Here is a 25,477-nt window from a genome sequence, read left to right as displayed (position 1 = left end):
TTCTGACAAGTGTCTTCCCTCCCCCTGTAATCAGAGTTTGCTTACGGTGGCCTTTAGTGCTGAGGTGTCAGCTGAGGGGCAGCTTTTCTGGTGGGGTGGTGCAGTGTCCCAGAAAGGATCCTGAGTGAGGAACAGCACCCCGTGGCCGCCAGGGCGTGGCGGGCCTGTCTCCGCCGTGTGCTCCTCTGTGAGCGGGGTGCCGGTGTCTCTCCTCCTCAGCAGCTCTGCTGTACGGAGCCAGCAAGAAGCTGCCTGGAGGCATTTCTAAGGGGCGGGAGCACCAGCGGGGACGGGGAGTTGGGCGGTGCGCGCTGCTGGTGGCGGCGCAGCCTCCGCCTGCGTTCCCGTCGCTGGAGGACAAGGTCCTCCCTCGTTCAGGCTTTGCCATGAATTGCGCTTGGGTAGTGTATCAAGAGGAAACTTTTCGGCGTCCTCTGATCCTTGGAAATAACGGGTCCACTGCCATATTTGATGGTTTCAGTCGCAGTGGAGAGGATACAAGCAGAAGAGGGCTTATCAGGACCGTTTGGCGTACCTGCGCTCCCACAAAGACGAAGTGGTGAAGGTACGGCAGGCCGGCAGGGCCTCCCGGCGTGGGGCGTGAGTGCAGCCTGGGTGGAGGTGCAGGACTGGTATAACTCCCAGGGTCCGCTTCCCACAGATCCAGTCCCTGGCGAGGATGCACCAAGCTAGAAAGCGCTACAGGGATCGCCTGCAGTATTTCCGAGACCACGTGAGTGCCTTTCAGTAACAAGGGTCGGTAACAAGAATCTGTTTTGCTATATTTTGGGTGGACGAGTGACCAAAAGAATTTCTTCTCCTTTGTTCCTTAGATAAATGACATTATCAAAATCCAGGCTTTCATTCGGGCCAACAAAGCTCGTGACGACTACAAGACTCTCAGTGAGTAGCGGTGGCTCAGCGGAGGAGGAGTTGAGGCCGTCGGGTTCTGGGTCCTCCCCGCGGATCTCTTTTCTGTCCTGCAGGCAAGGCTTGGGGGGGTGGCGCTGCTTGTGATTTAACCCCCTTTGCTCACCGGTGCCTACATGTCCTTTTCCTTGCGTGTTGGCTTTGTCACAACATAGCAATAGCATGACCGAGGGGGCTGCATGCGGTGGTTGTCCTTGCACGCCTCAGAAATAAACAAATATCGGTGAAGGCGGCTGCTTCTTCCAGGCGGTCTCTCCAGACCCAGAGCTTTTCCCGGGAACGTCCTTCTCTGTCTGACATGTGCTTTCTCTCTGTCAGTTAACGCCGAGGATCCGCCGATGGTCGTGGTGCGGAAATTTGTCCACCTGCTCGACCAGAGTGACCAGGATTTTCAGGAGGAGCTGGATCTTATGAAGATGCGGGAGGAGGTCATTACCCTCATTCGTTCCAACCAGCAGCTGGAGAATGACCTCAATCTCATGGATATCAAAATCGGACTGCTGGTGAAAAACAAAATTACATTGCAGGTACATTCCAGAGCCAGGCACTTTGGTTCCCCTGCTGATTCGTGGGGAGGGTGGAGGCTGGCTTGCTTCTCAGCGACTGCCATAAGTTTTTCAAAAGTTATATAAGAAATGAAATACTGTAATTTAATAGCAAGATTTTAAATAGAAAAAAAGAAGATAAAACCCATCCCATAATTCCACCACCCTGCAATCATTTTGCATACTACGTTTTAACTTAATATTAAAGGGTAAAATGTTTTCCATATGTATGATACATAGTCATAAATGTTATTTTTAATGGCAGCACTGTAATTCATTAGAAGATTGACTATAATTGACCTCTTTGGTGTGCAACTATTTAACAGGTTTTTGTTATTACAAATAACGTGGCAGTTAATGTCTCAGTGTATATGTAGCTTTTATTGTATTTAAGGCTTTGCTTTTCAGATAGATTCTTATGTGCTGGTTTGTGGACTCAATGGGCATTTCTATGGGTCAGGGTCTGCACAGGGCGGTGGAAGCAGGACCGCGTCTGAGTGGTGCCCTGAGAGCAGGCACGGGGCGGCGGGTCCCCTTTGTGTGCTGGGACCTGCCAGTGCAGCGGGAGGCCTTTCCACGGGGCCCAGGGCTCCGTCTTTGAGAGCTGTCTGACTTGTGTGTTGCTGTTTTCTGTTTACAGGATGTGGTTTCCCACAGTAAAAAACTGACCAAAAAGAATAAGGAACAGTTGTCTGATATGATGATGCTCAATAAGCAGAAGGGGGGTCTCAAGGCTTTGAGCAAGGAGAAGCGAGAGAAGCTGGAAGCTTATCAACACCTGTTTTACTTATTGCAGGCAAGTGGCTCCTGGGAGCAGCATGGACAGGTTGAGCTCAGTCCGTTTGCATAAGAAAACCTTGCCTGCAAATCTCTGTGGAACTGTTTCCAATTTCCACTGAGCGACGAGCAAAGGGCTGTCTTGTCTTTCTGTCCGTCTTTACATTTTATTTCCTTACTTACATGCATTCTAATCCTTCAACTTAAAAAAACCTTGAATACTTTTCCCAGCCTTTACAGGATCCAGAAATGACTTCTCCCTTGGTCTCATTTCAGACCAACCCCACCTACCTGGCCAAGCTGATTTTTCAGATGCCCCAAAACAAGTCCACCAAGTTCATGGACTCCGTCATCTTTACCCTCTACAACTACGCCTCCAACCAGCGGGAGGAGTACCTGCTGCTGCGGCTCTTCAAGACGGCGCTCCAGGAGGAGATCAAGTAGGGGTCTCCCCGTTGCCGGAGGCTCGGGCGGAGCTGGAGAGCCCGGCGGCCGTGCCTCTCGGCCGTCTCGGTCAATGCCGTGGCTTGTGTGGGATGCGCGAACGAAGCATCTGCTTGTTAAATTACTAACGTAAAGTGGTGCTGCTTCTGGGGGGGGGTGCTGAAATAATGCATTTGCTGAATTTCAGGAACATTTCTATATTAAAATACAGTTTTTAAAGAAATTGATCTTAACACCGAGATTGCATACTTCTGTCTAATAAAGGAGCTGCTCACGCCCCCACGATGGGGTTCGCAGCAGCAGAAAGGTGTTCTGGGTTCAGATGAGGGGTTGGCATGTTTTCCAGAGGAAGAGCAAGTGTCTTCTTTGCTCCCGCTCTTTCTGTGTCCGGAGATGGGATGGTTAAGCAGGGAGGATCTCTAAGCTCGCACATTCTGTGATTAGTGTAAATTGAGTTTGCTTCTGATGTCTTTACAGGTCAAAGGTAGACCAGATTCAAGAGATCGTGACGGGAAATCCCACAGTCATTAAGATGGTTGTAAGTTTCAACCGCGGCGCGCGGGGCCAGAACGCCCTGAGACAGATCCTGGCCCCGGTCGTGAAGGAGATTATGGACGACAAGTCTCTCAACATCAAAACGGACCCCGTGGACATTTACAAATCATGGGTCAATCAGATGGAGTCTCAGACAGGAGAGGCGAGGTGCGGCAGCCACAACCACCTTTTCTGCTGTGTTTTTGTATATTTTCCTTTCTTTTAAAAGCAGTTGACCTTTGATTGACAAACCAGTAATTGTTCAGGTAGTTTTTCCTTAAGAAACCTCTTTTTCAAGTCGTTGACCTGCTGGCGTGTTCACTTGCATAGCACGTATCCATGGAGCTCTGTTTGTGCCAGGCACTGTGTTGGACGCACGTAACCGTCACATAACAGCGAGTGAGACAGCCCCCTGCTCTCTTTGTAGCTCATTGTTGTACAGAAACGAACACAGAGTTAGAAGTTGAGCGTTTTCATGGGGCTTTGTGTGGGGAACTGGAGTGGACAAGACAGGAGGGGGCTGACTTGGATCGTGGGTAGGGAGAGCGTGTCTGAGAAGGTGAAATTCCACTTCGCTGAGACCCAACGGAGGAGGCGGGGCCCGCCCTGCCAAGAGCGAGGCCCAGAGCCTTCTGCCTGAGTGTTGTCTAGTGGAGGGAGGGCCCTCCTGCCCCCAGGACCCGAGAGCAGCCGGCATGACTGGAGATGCAGTGGGGCCGGAAGTCTTGAGTGGATCTGAGCGTGGTCCTGGTCACGTTGAAACGAAGAGGGGAAGGTGTGGGCCGAGGGACTCGCTGCCCTGGGACACTGGGAGCTGGACGGACTGAGTTGACAGCATGCAGGAGATGCTCTGCCGGGCTGTGGTTTGACCACCAGCATCAACACATCGGACGCACAAGTGTGTCACTAGGATACGAGTAGCGCTGGGCAAATACAGCTCAGGGGGCCAGGGCATTCCTGGGCGGGTCCAGCTCGGGCGAGGATGCAGGCAGGAGAAGGATGCGTGTGCGCAGCCAAGTCTGTGCGGGTTTCCCCTCGTTCTGGAGTGTGTGGGGGGGCGCCACGTGCCGGTGCTGCTCCAGGCGTGGTCCGCAGGCCAGGGCCAGCGACTGGCCATTGTTGCCGTCACTGAGCGCTCTGTGTGGCTCAGCTGCCTGTCTGTCTCCCAGCAAGCCTCTCTCTGCTGTTGGTTTTGGCGGAATTCTTGTGCTCACAGTCTACCCATGCGTATGAATCAGCGGTGGTGCGGCAAGTGGGGTGATGTCCCTGTCTCTTGCATCCATGTCCTGTTGCTCCTCTGACCGAGGGCCACAAGCCTCTGGGCTCCCTCTAGAGGCTCAGTGGGAAATTTGATCCTTGCCTCTCCAGCTTCTGGTGGTTGTTGGCACGGGTGGACTGGTGGCTGAGTCAGTTTAGTCTCTGCCCCTGAGGTCACCCAGACACCCTGTCTCCTCTCCCATGTGTGCCACGCCTGCATCTGCTCCCTCTTACTGGGACACCGTGGTCACAATGAGGCCCCCTAGATCATCCGCGATCGTCATCACTGCCTTCTGGCCTCACTAAAAGTCCTAGACCCTGACCCCATCTTTGACGTTTGGCTTTCCGCCCTCTCCGCCCCTTGCTGGTGTAGCCTAGGCCAGAGTTCTAGCACGTCTGCTGTTTTCCCGCCAGTTTCTTCTCGCTCGGTGCCCCGTCTCTGAGTGTTGTGTCCGCTCGTCTGGCTTCAGTTCCTATAACTGTTGCCTCCCTCCTCTGCACCCACAGGGCCACCAGGTCCAACGATTGGGTCACCTTACTGTCTCTCCACTCCGTCTCCCTGGCCCCCACCCCTGCGAGCTTGCTCACACCCTCACCGCTGCTTGATCCGGCTGAGGCGCTGGTCTCCTGCCTCCTGCCTCACTGACGGTTCTTTGGCGCGTCCTCCTGGGGAGCCGGAGCAGTCTGCCCCGGGTGTCGTATCTGCTGTATTTTCTCGGTTCTGCCCGCCCGGCATCTAGGACGGTCCCCACCGCTTGGCGCCCCGCACGGGGGCCTGCTTCCTTTCCCACCCTCATTTCTACGCCTTGCTCTCTTTGCGTTTGGTCTTTCCCAGAAGGCCCTCCGTCCTCGTTCCTCAGTTCAAGTGTCCCTCCCTTCTGGAAGCCTCCCTCGGTTCCCAGTCTAAGGCAAAGCCCCTTCTGCAGCCCCACAGCTCCTGTGGCCAACCTCCTACTTATGCCACCAAATATTTTAAATAAATGTCTGTCTGTCTGTCTCTCCTGCCAGATAGTAGGAGACTCAGGAAGCAGTCCTGTCTCTTACCTTTAATCCCAAGTGTCCGTCATGGTGCCTGGCACGTAATTCAAGGCACACAATTCACAGTTGAAAACCTGAGGTCAGGCGCTGCTCCACGGTTCACCAGCCCAGGGAATGTGACAAGTTGCCTGACCTCTCCGGGTCTTTCTGTTTGTGAAAGACAGGGTCAGGGTCCTGCCTCAGGCAGTCCCCGGCTTTGGGTCTGACTTTAATGAGGGTCTTTTCTGCTTCCCCAGCAAACTCCCATATGACGTGACTCCTGAGCAGGCTCTGGCCCACGAGGAGGTCAAGACGCGGCTGGACAACTCCATCAGGAACATGCGGGCCGTGACCGACAAGTTCCTCTCGGCCATCATCAGCTCTGTGGACAAAATCCCGTGAGTGCGCCCGTTGTGACCCTGCTCAGAGCCCCGAGTCCCTGCCCTCCCGCTCCCCGGCCCTTCTCACGGGTCTGTCCGTCTCACAGCTACGGGATGCGCTTCATCGCCAAAGTGCTGAAGGACTCGCTGCACGAGAAGTTCCCCGATGCCGGTGAGGACGAGCTGCTGAAGGTAAGCCTCCCGGTGCAGCCTTGCCTTCCGGTGGAACTCGGAGGGAAAGGTACAGACCTGGGCCTGACCACAGACCTTTCCGTGGTGCCTAAGCGTAGATGCTGGCAGTAGCTCACCATTGGTGGTCAGATTTTGAAAGCCACTGTAAATCGTAAATGACACCCCCCTGAGTTTCTGTAGAGTTTGAATGGCCAATATCCAACATGTCTTCATGTTGTTTTTCCTGTCTTGAGATAAATTTCTGAGTCGTGTCTTTGTGCTGGACAGTTGCTCCCTCTGCTGGTGGCCAGGTGAATGGGAGCAAGCCCGACAGTTTCTGCTGAGGCTGTTGCTATTAACTGTCTCAGCTTAGCTATGCTTCTTTCTTTCTTTCTTTTTTTTTCCCCCTCTTAATCTGAACGCTTTTTTCTTCTCTCTCCTAGTTCTGTGCTTTTCTACAGTGAGGCCTCGATTCTAGACTTTCTGTTCAGGTGAATTAATTTTTTTTGAATGATACTCTCGGGAGGATGCTGTGACTGCCCTTGAATTCTTCTGTGGAAGAGCGTGTGTTGAGTGACTTTAATTTCAGACGCATGACCTTGGCTACCTCGGGCGTGTGCAGCATGAGGATCCTGGGGGTTGGACAGCGTATGCTAATTAGGTCATGTCTGAGGGTTTATTTTAACTGTATTTGTTAGCTTCCTGGAATGAAAGCCCGCCCACAGGGAAGCGAACTGTGCCCGGGGTGACAGGCGCATCTGCTGCCGCAGTGTGTGAGCAGAGGATGCCCTAAATGTGCTCAGGACCAGACTCCGAGTCCTGGTTTTGCCTTCTGAGTCTGCTCTCGCTGCAGTGGTTTTCAGTTCCATTCCCGTTTTCTTCCTCTCTGCATCCAAACAGGGGGCGTCCGGCCGCTTGGGTGCAAGCCTTGAGCGGCCGCGTGTGCGCATGCCTGCACGTGTGCCTGTGTGGGTGGCGTTCGTGGTTTTACGCACAGGGCTGCATCTTTTGGTTTTCTTGGCTATTGCGGAATCATCTGCGGCTTCCTTGGTGGGGTGGCTTTTAACACCCATCTTTCTTTCTCGTCTCCCAGATTATTGGCAACTTGCTTTACTATCGCTACATGAATCCAGCCATTGTCGCCCCTGATGCCTTTGACATCATCGACCTGTCGGCAGGGGGGCAGCTCACCACAGACCAGCGCCGGAATCTGGGCTCCATTGCCAAGATGCTCCAACATGCCGCTTCCAATAAGATGTTTCTGGGAGATAATGCTCACTTAAGCATCATTAACGAGTACCTTTCCCAGTCCTACCAGAAATTCAGGTAAGGGGATTGGTGTCGGGGGGGGGGGGTGGAAGGGCCCCGCAGGCGTGTTTTTGTCACTGAGGGCAAAGTCAGGACTTTGAGCCACACCTTGCTCTCCCCGGCTGCCGTGTCTCAGGGTCTGTGTTCACCGTGCTCAGCACTTCTGGGAGGCGCCGAGGAGAAGTGTGTCCCTGTGGGAGAGACAGCACCACACGTGCAGACAGTGGCTCTGCCTCAGCGCACGTCTCTCTGTGACCAGGGCAGAGTCGGAGAGCGCTCTCAGTAACCTCTGCATTAAACATGCGGTTGTGGGTTCCCAGCACCTCGGTGGAGACAGAGTGTGTGCTCCTTGTCAACTCTCCAGAGTTGGTGGGCAGGTTCCTGTGGGCGGGGCTAACATGGGCTGGGGGCGGGGCTGGGGAGAGGATCCCTGAGCCAGCGGCCCTGCGGCCTCCAGCACGGCAAACACACAGCACTTTTCTTTGGAGTCAAATGTCTGCACTGGCTTCTGCTTGAACTCGTGGCTGCAGTGGGTTGTAGGATGTCTGCTCGCCAGCTTCTCTCACACGTTGGGCCGTGGCTCTTGTGTTTTTCTCTCCAGGCGGTTTTTCCAAACTGCTTGCGATGTCCCAGAGCTGCAGGACAAATTCAACGTGGACGAGTACTCGGATCTCGTGACCCTCACCAAGCCCGTGATCTACATTTCCATCGGTGAAATCATCAACACCCACACGGTCAGTCTTTGCCTTTAATTACTTAAAGTCAGGGCTCTGCCCTGAACTGCCTTCTCTGCCTGCACCTTCTATCTCCGGAAGCCGGATTACTCACCTTCCTTTGATCTTACTGCCTTCGCATCTGCCTGCTGCTCGGCGTTCTTAACAACGTGCCCGAGTTCCTCAGAGTGACCCAGGCCACCTGCAGCAGAGTCTTCTGGGCTGGTTGTTAAAAATGAAGTTGTTGAGCCCCACACAGGCCTCCTGGTGGGGCCAGAGTCCCCACGCTGGACGCCAGAACCTCCATGGGGAGCCCTGCCCTGGGGCCCCGACGGAGCTTTTACCACTCTTTCCCCGGGGTGTTTTCCTCCCCTGAATAGAGGATCAGCTTTTTCCTCTGCGTTGCCTTAGAGGTCTTTTCCCTTGGGTATTCCCTTTTTCCCAAATACTTTGCAATTCAGTCCTTTCCCCTTTTGGTGACATACAGAACGGGAAGTGAGAAGGCATACACAATGTAAATGAAACGTCAGGTGTCCTCACTTCCGAGGCTGTCCCTCGGGGTTGTGGCATCGGAGGGGCTCTGCTCAGCGTGCCTCCGGGATCGCAGCAGCACCGACAGGCGCCCAGCCTTCTGGACTGGGGGTGCTTTATGCTGGGAGTGGGAGGGAAAGCACAGCTGTGAGCTGTGGATGGTCGTAGGGCGCGTGTATGGCTTTGGATGTGGAAGTCTGTGGGCTTCCTTGTTCTTTCTCCCATGGGGTACACTAGATCCCTTGTGCCCCGAGAGCACCATTATTTTCTGTCCACATGTGTAAGCCATGCAACAGAGGCGGGGGGGGGGGCTCTGTCTGTGCTGCTGGTGCGGGTGGGTTTGCCGAGCCCGGCTCGTCGGTGCTTTGGATGCTGGAGTGCCGTTCTCCGCCCTCCTCCTGTGCCGTGTGGCGGTGTGGGTGCGGACGGGGCTGACGGGCCGAGCGTGCAGAGGGAACTCACCCCTCGGTGTCGGTGCAGCTCCTGTTGGATCACCAGGATGCCATCGCCCCGGAGCACAACGACCCGATCCACGAGCTGCTGGATGACCTCGGCGAGGTGCCCACCATCGAGTCCCTGATAGGTAGGTACCGTGCGGCCTGCCCGCCCAGGAGGAGGAGGAGAGGCCTGGGACAGAGGAGGGTTGTCACGGGCGCTTCTCTGTGTCTGCACGACCGAGCTTGGATGTTACCTGGGAAGAAAGTCCGTGTGGCCCTGCCCGTGAGGAACCGATGTCTAGTGGGGGAGATCGTTGTGTTTTCTTTTAAAGATTTAATTTAGTTAGTTTTAGAGAAGGGGGAGGAAGAAAGAGAGAGGGAAACATCAATGTGCGGGAGGTGCATCGGTTGGTTGCCTCTCACACATCCCCAACTGGGGACCTGGCCCACATCCCAGGCATGTGCCCTGACCGGGAATCAAACCAGAGACCTTTTGGTTCACAGACCAGCACTCAGTCCACTGAGCCACACCAGCCAGGGGGAGAGGTCATTGTAAATGTGTATATACATGTGATCATTTAATTAGAAATTGTAAGCCCTATAAAGGAAATGCACAGAGAGAGAATTATAATGCGGTGTTGAAATGATCACCGAACATTTATGAAATTATTTTGTGATGGATTCTTCACCTTTATCGTTTGGCACATATTTTCCTCTGTCGCTCAGTAAGCGGTACCCTTGCCACGGTGCGCACATCGGCTTATTTGAGTATCTCCTTAGACTTATGTCACCTCTTGTGTTTGTATCTCCTCTCCCTGTCTCTTGCCTTCATTACTCTCACTCTCTCTACCCTCCCAAAACTTTAGGAGAGGGCGCTGGCAATTTAAATGACCCAAATAAGGAGGCACTGGCCAAGACGGAAGTGTCTCTCACGCTGACCAACAAGTTCGACGTGCCTGGAGATGAGAACGCAGAAATGGACGCCCGGACCATCTTACTGAAGTGAGTACTGAAGGTGGGAAGGCTAGAGAAAGTGCACACCAACAAGCCCTCGGCCTTGGCGAACGAGTCTGCTTGTTCATTCCTGAAACGAACGGTCACCTGGGCCCGGTAAGCCTGTCGTAATGGTGGTCACCCCATGTGTAACATGTACCACAGGAGCGATCTGCCTTTTTGCCAGTGAGATGCTGAAGCGAAACTGGCATCTGGGGAACCCTGGCCCTGGCAGCCTGCTCTCGTGTAGTTGCAGCGGGGAGTCTGGGCCTGGGGTGCCTGGCGCTGGCGGCCGCCCCGCGGGGCCGCTGGGGAGTGGCGTTTGTGCTGCTGCTGCTGACGTCCATCGGGAGGAAGAAGAGCGCCCGGTGATAAATAGTTAAATGTTTCCTTCGTTTCCTTTCAGCACAAAACGTTTAATTGTGGATGTCATCCGGTTCCAGCCAGGAGAGACCTTGACCGAAATCCTAGAGACGCCAGCCAGCAGTGAACAGGTAAGAGGTGGGGGGTGACATGCACCGTAACGAGGTGCAGAGACGCTCCTGTGGTGCGGGGCGGTGGGGGGGACACAGGTGACACACAGGTAACCTGGGATCAGACCCGGGGACAGCGGTGGTTCAGGCTTGTTGAGTGGCGCTTACACACAGTGTGTGTGTGTGCTTTAATTTAACCTGCGGCAGAATCCGTGTGTCTGCCCGGTGATTTATTGAATTTTATGTGGTTATAACTCTTAAGTGCTTTGGTAGATAGAATAAAAGTACAGGATGTGGCTCCTCAACTCAACAAATTCCTGATCTGGTTGGGGAAATGTGATACATACGCCAGAAACAATTAGGAAGCCTTTAAAGTTTAACTGTAGTATTTGGCTGTAAAAATGCCAAAGTTTCAAAAAAGAGGCCAGTGAGGGGCGAAGCAGCAGGAAGAAGTGGGGCTTGAACCCCACTTAGAAAGGATGGGTGGGCCGTGGCGCCGGCGGGGCCTGCAGGCAGGGCACGGAGGAGGGGCGGGCGACGGGCCCCGGCCGTGTCTCTAGAGCGGAGGCCTGGGTGGAGGTGGGTGGCTCACACTGACAACAGATCATGCGGAACCTCGGCCCCGGGCACACGCTTGGCGCTGGAGAGGTCAGGGCTGAAGAGCCTTTGTGACCCGGGGGATCGTTTCACGCTGATCGATTCGGTGGTGCCGTCGGAGCGGCTGGGTGGGGAGGTGGCACAGCCGTGAGACGTGGGTGAGCCCCTCCGTGGTCGAGACCCCTGCTTCACGTTCTCGTGAAATGAGAAGAGTGGGTCCCGTGATTTGTTCTCAGGTTTTGAACGCAGGGATCCTTTCCACGAAGCGACAGTTGAGTCGGAAGCCATACGCATAAGGCGGGCGGAGCAGGAGCTGCTCCAACAGCAGCAGGACCGGGGCACCGGAGCCCCCTGTTCTGGGGCTCTGACTTCTGTGGGCGACCCTTCAGGATACACAGAGGACTGTTTAAAAACCATGGTTTTAAATGAATTCTCTGCTTTTAGAAGCTGTGATTGATTACTAAGATAGATGTGTAGGAGGGGCAAGAAAAGAGGAAAAGAGACATAAGCAATAACTGCGAAGTATTTAACCTACGAGGAAGTTAAAACTGCGGGAGCGGCGTCTTTCCCGAGAACTTGGTGCTGGTTTGGTGCTGTCAGCCATGTTCTTCCATTGAATCCTCGCACCTTCCCTGCGAGGCGAGTGCCCTCATCCTCATTTTACAGTGACGAGGCTGAGACCCTGCGAGGTGGCTAAGCTGCCCCAGGTCACCTGCTTGTAGCAGCAGCACCAGACTGCGAGCCGGTTGTCTGGCTCCAGAGTTCACACTCTCCGCCTCCTGTGGTGCAGAGTTGCCCTGACACTAGGGGGAGCACAGGCAGCCTAGGACAGGGAAGTGCCCCTGCGCGGGAGGGGTCACGGCCACTGCAGCTGGAGCAGCCCAGCGCACACAGCTCTGAATGTGGCCCTGGGGTCTTGGTGGCAAAGGTGTGGGATCACTCGGCACAGGTGATCTGTGAAGTATTGAGAGGGAGCGTTACAGAAAACTGGCCAGAGGCCAGTCGCAGGTACCAAACCCATGCTCAGGGCAAGAGGAAAACGCAGGGGTGAGCAAGGCGACCCTGAGAAGACACCCTGCTTTGGGAGTGAGGGTGGTCATTGGTGACGAGAGTGGCAGGTGCAGAAGCCCCTGGCACAGAGATCAAGGAGAACGTGCGGGGTGAATCGAACAGCAGGGGGGAGTTATTTCCCTTTGCTCCCAGAATGCGGTTTGAGAGCTGTGTCAGTTCAGGTGCGGACTGCAGCGTGAGTTCCGGCTTTGGGGCGGGGTCCCGGACTTACCAGGAACTTCTTTCTCTTCCGTGTAGGAAACGGAGCATCAGAGGGCCATGCAGAGACGTGCTATCCGTGACGCCAAAACTCCCGACAAGATGAAAAAGTCAAAGTTTGTGAAGGAAGACAGCAACCTCACTCTGCAGGAGAAGAAGGAAAAGATCCAGTCGGGCTTGAAGAAGCTGACGGAGCTTGGGACCGTGAACCCGAAGAACAGATACCAGGAGCTGATCAACGACATTGCCAGGGTACAACACTGGGGGGCGCTGGTGGCCTGGCCGTGCTCACAGCTCTCAGAGGCTTGTAGAGAGAGAGTAACTGCTCAGAGGACCACATGCCTTCAGTTCACTGGCAAATTAGTGTCCTTTCCTCTGAAGACTCGTGTCTGATTCTTCTAACATGAGGACTTGCCCAGCCCTTGATAACTTATTTCGAAGCCTAAATTAAATAGCAGGAAGACAGAACTAGAACTTCCTGTGTCTCGATTTAATTTGTCTTTGGTCTCTGGAATTTCCCAGGTCTTTTTCATGATTTTTATGTAATACAAATGCACATTAGTTGATCCTCAAATCCTTATCATTTTCTGCCTCTTCTGACAACATGTTTAAGAGTTAGACCAGCTTTGCAAGTAAATTCTAAGAATGTGGAAGGATGTTTACAAAAGGAATACAGTTCCCTACCTGTAGAAAATATAGACGGGGTGGAAAATAGATCTGAATTTCTTTGTTAGTGATTGAACAGGAGTTCCTCCTGCCTGCCAAGAATGGTGGTCGCGCATGGCAGAGTGAGGCACTGTTGGGCCCTCATGTTAATGGTTCAGGAAGCACACGACATCTGTCCTTGTGTTCCTCACTTTAATCATTGTGCCCCAGGATATTCGGAATCAGCGGAGATACCGGCAGAGGAGGAAGGCCGAGCTGGTGAAGCTGCAGCAGACCTACGCTGCCCTGAACTCCAAGGCCACTTTCTATGGAGAGCAGGTGGATTACTATAAAAGCTACATCAAAACCTGCCTGGACAACCTGGCCAGCAAGGGCAAGTGAGTATTGCTTTTAAAGGAGCCATGTTGTGGTGGGGGGGAGGGGTGGTGCAGTAGGGGCGACATGGGGAATTCTGCCTCAAAACACACTGGACCTCCGTGTTGCATTAGCTCTTCGTTTTGCTTCTGACCGTTTGTGCACATTCCCGGTCCCACTTGTTGCTGCACGATGCAAGTGAGCGCTGAGTTGGGGATCTCACAGGGGCTTCTTGCTAAGCATTCCTTATTCCGAAATACCGTCCTGGTCCTAGAAATTAAACAGTCGTGATGGAGATGGTCTAGTGGTCCCAGAACCTGGCCATGCCTCAAAGTCACGTAAGGAGAATTAAACAGGCAAGGACAGACCCTGACTTCCCTGGCTGCTGAGGAAAGTCTGGCACAGGCTGAAAATCATCAATCAGTCTGCCTGGTTTGTAGGGAGGGAGACTGAACACCCAGGGAGGTGGGGGGACACGTGTGGGTTCTCCTGGTAGGTTAGTTTGGTCTGTGCTCCTGACTTTCCATTTTAAGAATTTTCAACCTCAGAAAAGTTTAATGAATAGAACAATAAACACCCACATACCCTTTGCCCAAATTCACCTGTTTCTAACATTTTGCCACAGAATCCGCTCGCTCTCTCTCTCTCTCTCTCTCTCAGAAATCAGGCCCATTGCACCCGGCTTGCAGGGCTCGCTCCTGTGTCCCTTCAGCACGTCCTCATTATTCCTAAGGACTTCCTGACTTTATAGTACCAAGATGCTTCCTGCTCAACTCGTACTTTGCTGCTCCCCCTGCTGCCCCAGGCTTGGAATTGGATCTTTCCAAACATTCCTGATTCCCTGTAATGAAGACTGGTATTCAGAAACCAAGATCTGGGCCCCAAGTGGGTGCATTGCCTTGGAGTCATCTCTGCTTCTAGACCTGCGGAGACAGAGCCAGGCCGTTGCTTCCTTTTAATGCCCGCGTAGTATTCCGTGGTGTAGGTGGACAGAACAACTGATTCAATGAGCTCTCCATTGAGGGGCATTTCTGTTATTTCCTGTTATTTATTATAAAAAAAAATTCTGCAATGAATAGCCCCTTGTACATATGTCATTTTCCCAATGTGGACATATTTTTAAAGATAAATTTCCAGAAGTAGGATTGCTGGGTCAGAAGTTTTGTACAGTTGTAACTGGGACGGATATCTCAGTTGCCTGCCATAGGGACGACTCCCTTTTGCAGTCCTACCAGCATTTCTGCCCTGTTTCTTGAGACCCATCCCCAACCCTAGGGCCCCAAGTCCCTGGTTTCCATTTATCGCTGTTATTCCTTTGCTTACTTTTATTGTCACTTCTTGCCTCAATTGTCCCAGCTGCTCCTAACATCCGTTTCTTTTTCCTTGCTCCCATTCCACTGTAATTGCTATGCTGGCTTAAGCTCTCAAAAAGTATTTATCTGTGATGTTTCTATCCCCCCCCCACCCCTGCCCCAGCACAGCCAAGGGACTTGCAGTGACTCCCCGGGGTTCAGCAGAGACCCCAGGCTGGGGTCATGGCCCCCACGCTTCCTGGTAGGGGCTTCGGCTCTGTGAGGGGCGTGGAAAGATTCACACACTGTCAAATTCATGAGGTGTTCTCAACTGTATTTTAAAGAGAAAATCGGTTTAGTGATCTTCCCCTGGTTTGCAACAAAGTTGCCGAGACAAATCCTAACACTAATTTGCCATTTTAGCATTGGTGTGTTACCCTTGTGTGTGGGAAGTTCATTTTCTGACCTCATATCTTCAAGTTGCCAACAGAATTGAGGGAGATTGTTATTTATGGAAAGTGACATGACATCATTTTTACAGGGTCTCCAAGAAGCCGAGGGAAATGAAAGGAAAGAAAAGCAAAAAGATTTCTCTGAAATATACAGCTGCAAGACTGCATGAAAAAGGAGTCCTTCTGGAAATTGAGGAACTACAAGTGAATCAGTGAGTATTTGCTTTTTGGCTTTGTTTTGTACATTGATTTTTTTTAAAATTCTGCCTTTATCACATCTTTCTGTTACTGCCTTTCTCTTGGCTGAATGATCATTTTTCTAGTTTTCTATCTATTTATACCTATTTATGTGCAGAGTTTGACCTGGCAGTCGGAGTGCGGGGTCTGTTCTCCACAGGAAGTACTTTTCTTTTCCTCATTTGCACCCCTGCTATGCAGATCCCGTGTTAATTTCCCCCTTCACAGCAGGAATTCATTTCTGCCGTTTCTTCTCCTTCGAACAAAGGCATCTTACAGAACTGGAGCTCTGCACACATCCGACCACACACGTCCCCCTTTCTCAGCCCCTGGCAGCCGCTGTTCTGACTGGCTGTGTCACATAGCACGGTGTCCACAGGTCATCGCTACTGTAACATGGGGCGCACTTCCTTCCCTTCCAAGGCAGAACTCTGCTCCGTTCGATGGGCAAACCTTCTGTTACTCCCTCACCCACTGCTGGGCACTTCGGTTCCCGCCACTTCTCGGCTGCTGTGGATGCTGCTGCGGTGAACACAGACGACGTGCAAATACCTCTTTGAGGTCCTGCTTTCAGTTCTTCTGGGTGAACACCCAGGAGCAGCAATGCTAGGTCCTTAGATAGTTCTGTTTTTGATTTTTTGAGGAACCGCCTTACTGTTTTCCACATCAGTCAGAAATTTAAAAAAACTTTTGTGTATTGCCAAAATATTTCCAGCAGTGTCCAAAGTGTGTGCGATAGTGCCTGCCTAGCTCACTGCTTTCTTTCCATCATTGAGTAATAAGTTTTGTTGTTTTTAAGTTCAACATTTTTAAAAGGTATCTCATTTTTTAATTTTGCATTTTTTTAAAGATTTTATTTATTTATCTTTAGAGGGGAAGGGAAGGAGAGAGGGAGAGAAATATCAATGTATGGTTGCCTCTCGTGTGTCCCCTACTGGGAACTGGCCTGCAGCCAAGGCATGTGCCCTGACTGGGAATCAAACCACGATCTTCTGGTTCACAGGCCCGTGCTCAATCCACTGAGCTACACCAGCCAGGGCTAATTTTGCATTTCCTTGAATTCTGGTTGGTCTGTGTGTGTGAGATGCAGTTCATTATCTGTGTTTTCTCTGGCCATTGTTTCAGTCGGGGATCATGGTCTTTGGGGTTTTTTCTTTGATTGAGCACTTAATGCATTTTCCAAATTAATTTCTTAACATTTATTATCTCTTATTTTGTCATTGTTTTCTACTGCTATTCAAGTGCCTATCATTATTTGCCTCCCTCACTTCTTTTTAATTTGCTGCTGTGGACTTAGAAACCGAATAACAAATGAAGCCAGTTAAAGTAGAATTATTTATTACCTAAAATAGCCGTCTTTAAGGAACACCGAGTGAGGACCTCCCGCTGAGTGGGGTGCACGCCGTCAGTGCACAGGTTCCCGACTGAGCTGCTCAGAGCCCCTGCTGCATCTTGCACAGTTCTCAGCTCAGTTCAGAACAGATCAGGTTGCTGCGTGGGCGAGTTCTGGAAATCTGGAGTGACGTGCTTTGGTCACCTGGAGAGCAGCACTTTCCCACCTGCTTCCAGGGCCACACGATCTCTGGCCGCGTAACCTGTTGCGGGTGGATGATACCTTAGGCATTTTCAGTCCCGGGACGTATCTGTGGTGGCGCTCAGTGCATTCACAGCTGTAGCACCGCTCTTTCCAGAAAACCTCTTCCCGGTCCTTTTTGTCCCGACCCCCTTCTGTTGATTGACTCACTTCTTCCGGTCTTCACAGGTGCGTGCGTGTGTGCGTTCTGACACCCACCCTTGCCGCCCTCTCCTTCCAGCCCAGTTTGCTCTTGATTCTCCTCGTCCCCGGGGTTCGGCGGCGGCCGCACGGAGCCGGGAGAGGCCCTCTGACGGCATCGGGTTCCTCAGGGTCCCTCTGCCAGAGACAGCGGGCGCCCGGGGGTGCGGGTGGGGGTGGGGCGGGGTGCTGTTCATCTCCTTTTTGCCTTCACAGAATACTTTTATGTGAGACCATGAAAAAAAAATCACACCCTGATGATGTCCTGTTTCAACAGGTTTAAAAACGTTATCTTTGAAATCAATCCAACAGAAGAAGTTGGAGACTTTGAAGTGAAAGCCAAATTCATGGGCGTTCAGATGGAGACGTTTATGTTGCATTATCAGGTGGGTCGGCGTCAGGTGGAACCGAAAGCTCTGTGTCTGGGGTGGACGTGCTCTGGTCCAGGTGGGAGAACAGCCAGGAAGGAGACCCACCTGGGGAGAGCTGTCCCTGTGAAGTGAGTGGGGGGCGGGGCGCCCCACTGTGGAGAAAGGGGTGTGCTCGGTGTCTGGGCGCCTGGTCTGGTCTGGACGCGCCGAGATGCAGGAACCTCCCGAGAGCAGTGACCCGGAGCTCCTGCTTAGTGCCGCCTTGGACTTGAACAAAAGGCTGCAGTACAGGTCTTGACGGTACGAAATTACAAGCCTGCTCAGCAGCTTGACATCCTCTTTTTGAGTCTTGATTCGGTGTAGGTGCTCAGAAGGACCATTTCCGACAGGTGTGCATACACTGCATCTTTGTAAACTGAATCCCACTGTAGATTCGGGTGGATGCTGCAGTGAGTCGTTGCACAATGTGATCACCCTAATTTTTGTTCTGCAGTATCTCTGAATGTTACCCACTGAAACGTGTCAGGGCACCGGGAGGGGTCCCGGGTGACGAGCAGCCGTGCACGGAGCCTTCAGAGTCGGTTCCGACCGTCCCTCCTGCTGCTTGCCCTGCGGGGCTGCCTGCCCGCACTTGCGCTTTGCACAGCCTGTGGTCCTCCAGCCAGGAGCCGTCCCTCCCCTCCTGCCTCTCCTTCCCTCGTTTACTGTGCTACCACCCCTAGAGCCTGGGGCCAGCTGAGCCGTGGTGCGTCTCCTCCTTGCCCCCCAAGCCGTAGCACCGTGCAGGGGACCCACTGTTGTCTGGCTTCCTCCTCAGCGATTCGCAGGCCCTCGGAACATGTTAGCAGAACAAATGTGAGACGGTTTTGTGATGCCACAGCTAAGTCAAATCCTTACACAAAAAAAGATCCCGTTATTCCCCAGTTTCCCCAAATTCTTCTAGGCTGACCAGTCCACCTCAGGTGGTGTGTTCCTCTGGGTACAAACTCATGAAAAGGGGAACAACTGCAAGTACGAGATGCAGGTGATGCGGCCGGGGCCTGGTCTTCATGGAGCTGCTGGGTGTTTTCCTTGAAAGAGGAACTGGTCGAACTTCTGGGGCCTTTCAACTCTGTTGACTCTTGCTCACTCGTCACTGCTCTTCAGAAGTTGAGGGCAGAGGCCATGCAGGTTTCCCAAGCGCGGCTGGACAGCGGAGGGTGGTGGGGAAAGCAGTGGCCATGCAGGCAGGTCCGGAGTCAGCCCCAGCTTGGAACTGTGGGTCACATCGTTCATTGTCCCTGGGCCTCATCTTTAAACTCGAGATAATTGCCTGTCGGGATTTTTGTCAGACTTACAAAGATACTGTATAGTGTGTGCTCACATGGTGTCAAGCGCATGGCAGACACCTAATAAACATTCCGCTCTCTCTTTTTCCCTTGCCTTCAGAATATAAAAGCTTTTTCTTGTGAAACAAAAATCAAGCCCCTGGTCGGTGTTGTTGAGCCCACCCCACTGGCTGTGTCTTGTTTTCAGTGACTGTGGATTTCATCAGGGATAGAAGCGCCCTCTCCTTCTCCAGCCCGAGCCATCACGTAGACAAACTAGAGACACGTACTTGTGAAACAGAAATGTGGTTGTGTGTGACGACTGAGCATGCTGCTTTCTCTTTGCATGTTTTGTATATTTTGATATGAGCCACATGACTTAACTCCAAGCGAACCGGAAAACTCAGTTGACAATGTGCGCTAGACTGGCGCTCACAGGGCGGCGGTGCTGCGGCGGCTCCGTGCTGGGAGCTTCCCTCTCAGCCCGAGTCCCCCCAGGCCCACGAGGAGCACCTCATTCCCTCCCTCTGCATCTGTCCTTTCTTCTCTTGTCCCACGGACCTGATTACCTGTCAACATGTTTTCCCGAACAGGACCTGCTGCAGCTGCAGTACGAAGGGGTTGCTGTCATGAAGTTATTTGACAGAGCTAAAGTCAACGTCAACCTCCTGATCTTCCTTCTCAACAAGAAGTTCTACGGGAAGTAACGACCCTTTGCCGCCCGCACAGGAGGGTGAAGGAAGAAGCGCCTCATGCCCCCTTCCTGGGGCCCCTCTTCACCTGCTGGCAGCCAAGGCCCCGCCCCCCGGGGCCCCGCCCCGACACACTCCCAGGTTCACCTTTCTGGCTCCCTCGTCTCTGGCTGGACATTCAGAGCCCCCCCCCCCTTTTTTTCTTTGATAGTGAAGTTGTTTTTTAGGCTTAGTGTGACTCTTCTTGTTCCGTTGTTTTCTCCTCCCACTTGGGAAAGAATGGGAATGCGACTAAAATCTCTGTGTTGTTTTGATCTTAGAGGCTGCGTTACTGTACAGTAAGCTGCAGTGCTTGTTTTAATCAGTGGTAGTGATGGTGGGATGGGAGGTCTTGTTGATTTGAAGGGGAAGCTGTCAGCAACGATAACACACACATATAAAGGACACAATAAAAAGGCCAGGTTACCTCTCCCTGTTAGGTTGCCATTTAAAAGCGAAGTCCCTTTATATTTTTGCCTCATCAGTGAAACTGGAGGATGAGGGGGTTACTGGTCCTCCTCCCTCTGTTTCCCTTTATGGGCGGGAGCTCATGGAAGCCACTGTTGTGTGTCTGAAGGAAGCTTTCCGTGTTCCAGAAAAGGGGAATGCTGTTCTTCGGCTTCAGCATTAGCTTCTGAAAATTCTGTGGGTGGGAGTCAGTGGATGGGAGGGTCCCGCTGATAAAATTCAGCTATTTAGGTAAACCGAGGCTGTCCAGGGCACCCGCCTGCTGGCGTTGGTGCACAGGGGCCGACTGGGTTCAGGGAACCGTTCCCCTCTGTCGTGTGGCAAAGGAATGGGTTAGCCTAGCGTAGGATGTAATTTTTTCAAAGCTGGTATCTTAAGAGTGCCTTATTAAAGTGTAGATTTATTTCTTAAAGTGTGGGTGATAGGAATTTTAAAGATTTATATAATGCTTCAAAGTCTTTACAATACTGTAAGAAAAGGTTTTTAAAATTGGCTTATCTGTATATCTGAAATCTTAATACTTTCTTATAGCTAAAACACTAGGATTTATCTGCAGAGTTGCAGAGAAATAATCCTCTTAAATATACTGAAAAAAATTAAAAAAAAACTCAGCCAACAGATGTTACACTTGATACTCAAATCTGTATTTTCCCATTTCTTTCTCTTTTCTTTCACTGCCCACACTCTGCTTTTATTTTGTGAACTCCAGTTTTCTGGGTGTAGTAACAAACAATTCAATTCTAAACATTAAATTTTTAAGACGTTTTTATTCTTAGATAAAAAGTCAGATACTTTTTTTAAAAATTTGTTTATCCAGGAAAATGTATTAAATCATGCTACTGAGCCTCCATTGTCTCTGATGTTTCGGTTCAGTGTTCTATTATCACAAGACATAAAACTGCTCAAAGTAAACTAACAATTAAAATTTTACCAATGTATATTTAAAGCCAATAAACCGTTTTGTTAATAACAAATTATGTGACGTGTCCCTCTTACAGTCGTAAGGACTGGAGACGTGGTTTTCACGATAGGCTGCCACCACGGACCTCGGTCGGGGCCGAGGGTGCGGATGTACATTGCATGAGTCCTTACGCGCCCCCGGCAGCCCGCAGGCAGGCGCGGGGGTGAGGCGGCGAGCTGGACCAACCAAAGCGTCAGTCTGTTTACATTCAAAGAGGATGCTCTTCCCAGGCTGGTCTGGCCCCAAAGGGCGCGTCCATGACAGACACCGAGCCAGGTTTACAACACCTTGAATATGATATGTCTTTGCAATTCTGCGTGGCCTTTGTAGTTCCCTTGTTACAACTTTTAATGCAAAATAGCACAAAAGGCGCTGCAAGAATTTGGATGGTGACTCTATATGGAATTACGGTTTTCGTGCCACTGAGAAAACCCGGAGGAACCCAAGTGCGTGGCAAGCGTGTAGGCATTATTTTTATTTATTAGCTATAGCATTCGCTGTCTGGTCTCCCCTCCTTTGACCTCCTCCTCCACCAGCCATCACGACATTGACCATGAATTTACTCCTTCCAAGAGTTTGGACTGCCCATCAGATTGTTGCAGCACGCAATTGCCTTTGTATCTCTCTGTATGAAATAAAAGATCCTTTGTCCGTGTTTGTGTTTATTTTTCTCAGTTTCATTGTTCACAGTTCCTGCTAAACAGTGTTGATTCGAGTGAGACTTGATCATTGAAAACAACCCTTTACAGTCTTTGTCTTTTAAAGATTTTATTTCTTTATCTTTAGAGGGGAAGCAAAGGAGAGAAGGAGAGAAACATCAATGTATGGTTGCCTCTTGTGCATCCCCGGCTGGCAACTGGCCTGCGACCCAGGCTTGTGCCCTGACTGGGAATCAAACCGTGATCCTTTGGTTCTCAGGCCTGCGTGCTCTACCCACTGAGCTACAATAGCCAGGGCCCTTTATAGTCCTTTAAAGGAGCAAACACAACTCAGCTACCATATCACTGAACTACCTCAGAGAGATTTCGAACCATGTGAGTAGCCTTTTTAAATGTGATATTCTTTCAGTAACCTCAACATCAAAAGAAATGGGGGGGCAGTGGAGAACAAACAAAAAGAAACAGGGAATGTGGAGAGCAAACATAACGTTACTGAGTACTGATTGGCCAGTGGCTGAAAGCTTTAAATGGCAGCAGCATTCAATGTTAAATGACGATGTGAAATAAGGGGAAAGGGAATAATTCTAAGGGGAGTGTAAGTGAAAACTTGGATATGATGGTCTGTGTGGATGGCCGGGGGTGTCCCCACAGCCCCCCCGCTCTGAGGAAGGGCGAGATGGTGAGAATGAGCGTTTTCCTGGCAGTGGGTCCTTGCAGGAAGTTACACCTCCGAGCCTCAGTTCTCCCCTTCGGACATGGGGATGATGGTATCTGGTAGGTGTGTTCCTGCAGCCTGAAATAAACTGTATTTTAACACCATGGGCCCTGCATTGCCCTGCAAAGAAGTCAGTGGAGTTAGAAGGGCGTTTATCAAGGCCTCACGATGTTAAGTAACAGAAATGGGAACAAAGGGAAAAGAAAGAGGAAAAAGGCAAGATGAGGCCCGGAGAGATGGGTAACAGGGGGTGTGTGCCCAGGGTCCCCACCCCAGGCAGGAAGCCACAGCCCAGCTGTTCCCACGTCCAAGCCTGGGTAAGCCCGAAAGGAACCTGGGAAAACTACTACCACCCTATGAACTGCGACATCTCATTTTTTTATGTTTAAATTGTAAAGTGTGTGCTTGCCAACATACTGTGAATTTTGAGATAAAAATGATCTCACTTACGAAGGAATCCAATGGAACTCCTCCATCCATTGTAAAAGTTACCTGAGCAAAAATCTTTGTCACTCGGAAACTTGACATTTTTTTTCTCTCTTGAAACTCGTATTTCTGGTCCACTTCCTCCGAACTTTATTTTCGTGTAATATTTTAAGCATGAGTCTTAACTTCTGGTCATCCTGTTACAATTATGTGTAACAAGCTTTTATTTCCTGTGACCATAAGGCTTTTTGACTCAGCCCAGAAAAATATTTTGCATCATAATTATTGTGAGTACATATTCGATCAAAACAATGTAATATGTAGTCTTTTTTTTTTTTGAGAGAGAGAGAGAGAGAGAGATGGGGAAGGGAGGGAGAAAGAGAGGGAGTGAAACATCAGTGTGTGGTTGCCTCTCATGTGTCCCCTACTGGGGACCTGGCCTGCAACCCAGGCATGTGCCCTGACTGGGAATCAAATGGGTGATGCTTTGGTTCCCTGTAATATATAGTCTTGACAAAGAATTCTAAAAGTAAGATTTGAAATGCATTTCTTAACGAGATAAATGAAGGTTCTTTAAATGAAGTCCTAAGAAACTTATGGATAAGCGTTATTACTACTTGCTAGAATGAGATCAGGCTCACAACCAACTCTCTTCCTAGCTTTCTTTTTTATAAATGCGAACTGAGGCACTTTGCCATTGTGGTAAATAAACACACGGGAGCGGAGGATGTTTTGTGACAGCAGAGTCACCCGTTTTTTTACGACCTTTTGACTCAGAGTCCGCTTTGTTTAACCCAGTATGGGAAAGCTGCTTTGGGAAAATAGAACTATTTTAATGCTCCTTTTGCATTACGCATCTGAAACGTCTTCATTACGAAACACTTCTAATTTGTAAACAGGGAGTAGTGTGGTGAACTCCCGAGTGTTCACCGCCCGACCTCAGCAGATGCTGAAACACACAGCCAGTCATCTCCACACCGCCTCCCCCTCCCCCTCCCCCAGGTTACTTCCACAAATCCCAGATACAGTGTTTCAACCATTAATACTTAAGTGTTTTTCTCAACAGGGAGCAATTGTGCCCCCCCCAGGAGACACTTGGCAATGTTTGGAGATTTTTTTTTTGTCCCAACGAAGGGGATGCTCCTGGCATCCGCGGGGCGGGGCAGGGATGCCGCTGAGCATCTTACGGTGCACAGCCACGCATCGGCCGCGGCGTCTGTAGGCCCCGGCTGAGAAATCCCACTCTTTACAGAAGATGAGGACTTTTTAAAAAAATCCTCAGCCCTGGCTGGCATAGCTCAGTGGATTGAGCGCGGGCCTGCGAACCAGAGTATTGAGGTTCGATTCCCAGTCAGGGCACATGCCTGGGTTGCAGGCCAGTTCCCAGCAGGGGATGCATGAGAGGCAACCATACATTGATGTTTCCCTCCCACTCTTTCTCCTTCCCTTCCCCTCTCTCGAAAAATAAATAAATAAACTATTTAAAAAAAAATCCTCAAACCATGATCATACCTGAAAAATCATTTTCAAACCATCAAACATGCAATGTTTACAGTTCCCTAGTCACCATATAATTGCTTAAATCGTTCATGTGTTTGAATCAGGTGCCAAATGAGGTCCACCCACTGCTTCTAGTTCATAGGTAGGCCTCTTAAATCCCTTAAGGTATAAATTCTTCCCCCTGCCCCTACTTTTTTTTTTTTATCGTGCAGTTTATTTGATGTCGATCCTGTAGAATTTCTACATTCTAGGTTTCTTCTTACATCTTTGTGGATCAGAAAGCTTCAACCTCTTGGCAAGACTATTTTGAAATTCCTATTACATCACATCAGGGTCTTATCTCTTTATGATGGATGGCAGGCTGGTCATTGTGTGCAAACGTTTCCAGCCTGACCCCTTTGTTACAAAGATTCCCATCAGCTTTTCATCGCAACTTACATGCATTCAGCAGCCGCTTGATGACTGCCAGCATTTCTGACTTCATCGGGTTTTGCAAACTGGTGATATTCTAATTCTGTCGTTCCTCCATTTCTCAGTTAGCTTCTAAAAAGCATTTCTCGTCATCAACTACTTGGTTATGTTAAACAGCATTCATACAAGAACAGATGTGTGCTCCTCTTTATTGACCATTTTTCAGAGCAGGAGGTTTCCTAACATCTTGGAAAGGTGGCCAATGGCGTGGCTGTTTTTAATATGACTGGATTTTTAATATTTTGATGTCTTTCAGTCCACTATAGGTTTTTTTTAAAGTTTTATTTATTTTTAGAGAGAGTGGGAGGGAGGAAGGGTCGGTTCCCTGTCGCACACCCCCAACCAGGGACCTGGCCTGCAACCCAGGCGTGGGCCCTGACTGGAAAGCAAGCTGATGATCTTTCAGTTTGCAGGACGATGCCCAACCCACTGAACCACAACAGCCAGGGCTACTGTAGGTTTTTTTTTAATGCTCAAATTATCCCTTTTGGGCAGTAGAAGTACCTTTCCAGTGACAATTGAGTCATTGGAGATGACCCTGGCATTATTTGGTGGCTTCCTTGCTCTCTGGCATATGATGTTTTAGCTTCATTACATTTCTCACCCGAGACCTGGAGTCAATCAGTTCTCCAAGGAGCCCCGGCTACTCTCAGTGGGAAATGGTGTGTAGAGAACATGGTCCGGGTGCCCAGCGGCTGGGGTGCTCATCAGTACCAA

At 50.8% G+C, this 25,477-nt stretch overlaps 1 protein-coding gene across 2 annotated transcripts in view; it reads left to right on the top strand.

Moving 5' to 3' along the window:
* The window catches only part of IQGAP1 (IQ motif containing GTPase activating protein 1), a 75,444-nt gene extending 53,800 nt beyond the window's left edge, over positions 1-21,644 (top strand). For both annotated transcript variants that reach the window (XM_037149125.2, XM_037149124.2), the window contains exons 20-38: positions 482-565; positions 662-733; positions 834-903; positions 1,249-1,457; positions 2,116-2,271; positions 2,529-2,692; positions 3,174-3,398; positions 5,762-5,902; positions 5,992-6,076; positions 7,149-7,381; positions 7,965-8,097; positions 9,088-9,190; positions 9,911-10,046; positions 10,444-10,531; positions 12,416-12,628; positions 13,253-13,419; positions 15,230-15,352; positions 17,429-17,537; positions 19,423-21,644. In XM_037149125.2, the coding sequence (XP_037005020.1) occupies positions 482-565; positions 662-733; positions 834-903; positions 1,249-1,457; positions 2,116-2,271; positions 2,529-2,692; positions 3,174-3,398; positions 5,762-5,902; positions 5,992-6,076; positions 7,149-7,381; positions 7,965-8,097; positions 9,088-9,190; positions 9,911-10,046; positions 10,444-10,531; positions 12,416-12,628; positions 13,253-13,419; positions 15,230-15,352; positions 17,429-17,537; positions 19,423-19,536 (2,625 nt within the window). In that variant the 3' untranslated portion in view covers positions 19,537-21,644. The remainder of the gene's footprint in view (positions 1-481; positions 566-661; positions 734-833; positions 904-1,248; positions 1,458-2,115; positions 2,272-2,528; positions 2,693-3,173; positions 3,399-5,761; positions 5,903-5,991; positions 6,077-7,148; positions 7,382-7,964; positions 8,098-9,087; positions 9,191-9,910; positions 10,047-10,443; positions 10,532-12,415; positions 12,629-13,252; positions 13,420-15,229; positions 15,353-17,428; positions 17,538-19,422) is intronic.
* The last annotated feature ends 3,833 nt before the right edge of the window (positions 21,645-25,477 follow it).

The sequence above is a fragment of the Artibeus jamaicensis genome, unplaced genomic scaffold, assembly GCF_021234435.1.
Source record: "Artibeus jamaicensis isolate MK-2021 breed Jamaican fruit bat unplaced genomic scaffold, CSHL_Jam_final scaffold_612, whole genome shotgun sequence".
In the NCBI taxonomy this organism is placed as follows: domain Eukaryota; kingdom Metazoa; phylum Chordata; class Mammalia; order Chiroptera; family Phyllostomidae; genus Artibeus; species Artibeus jamaicensis.
Note: the sequence above shows the minus strand (reverse complement) of the source record. Positions and strands in the feature narration are given on the sequence as shown.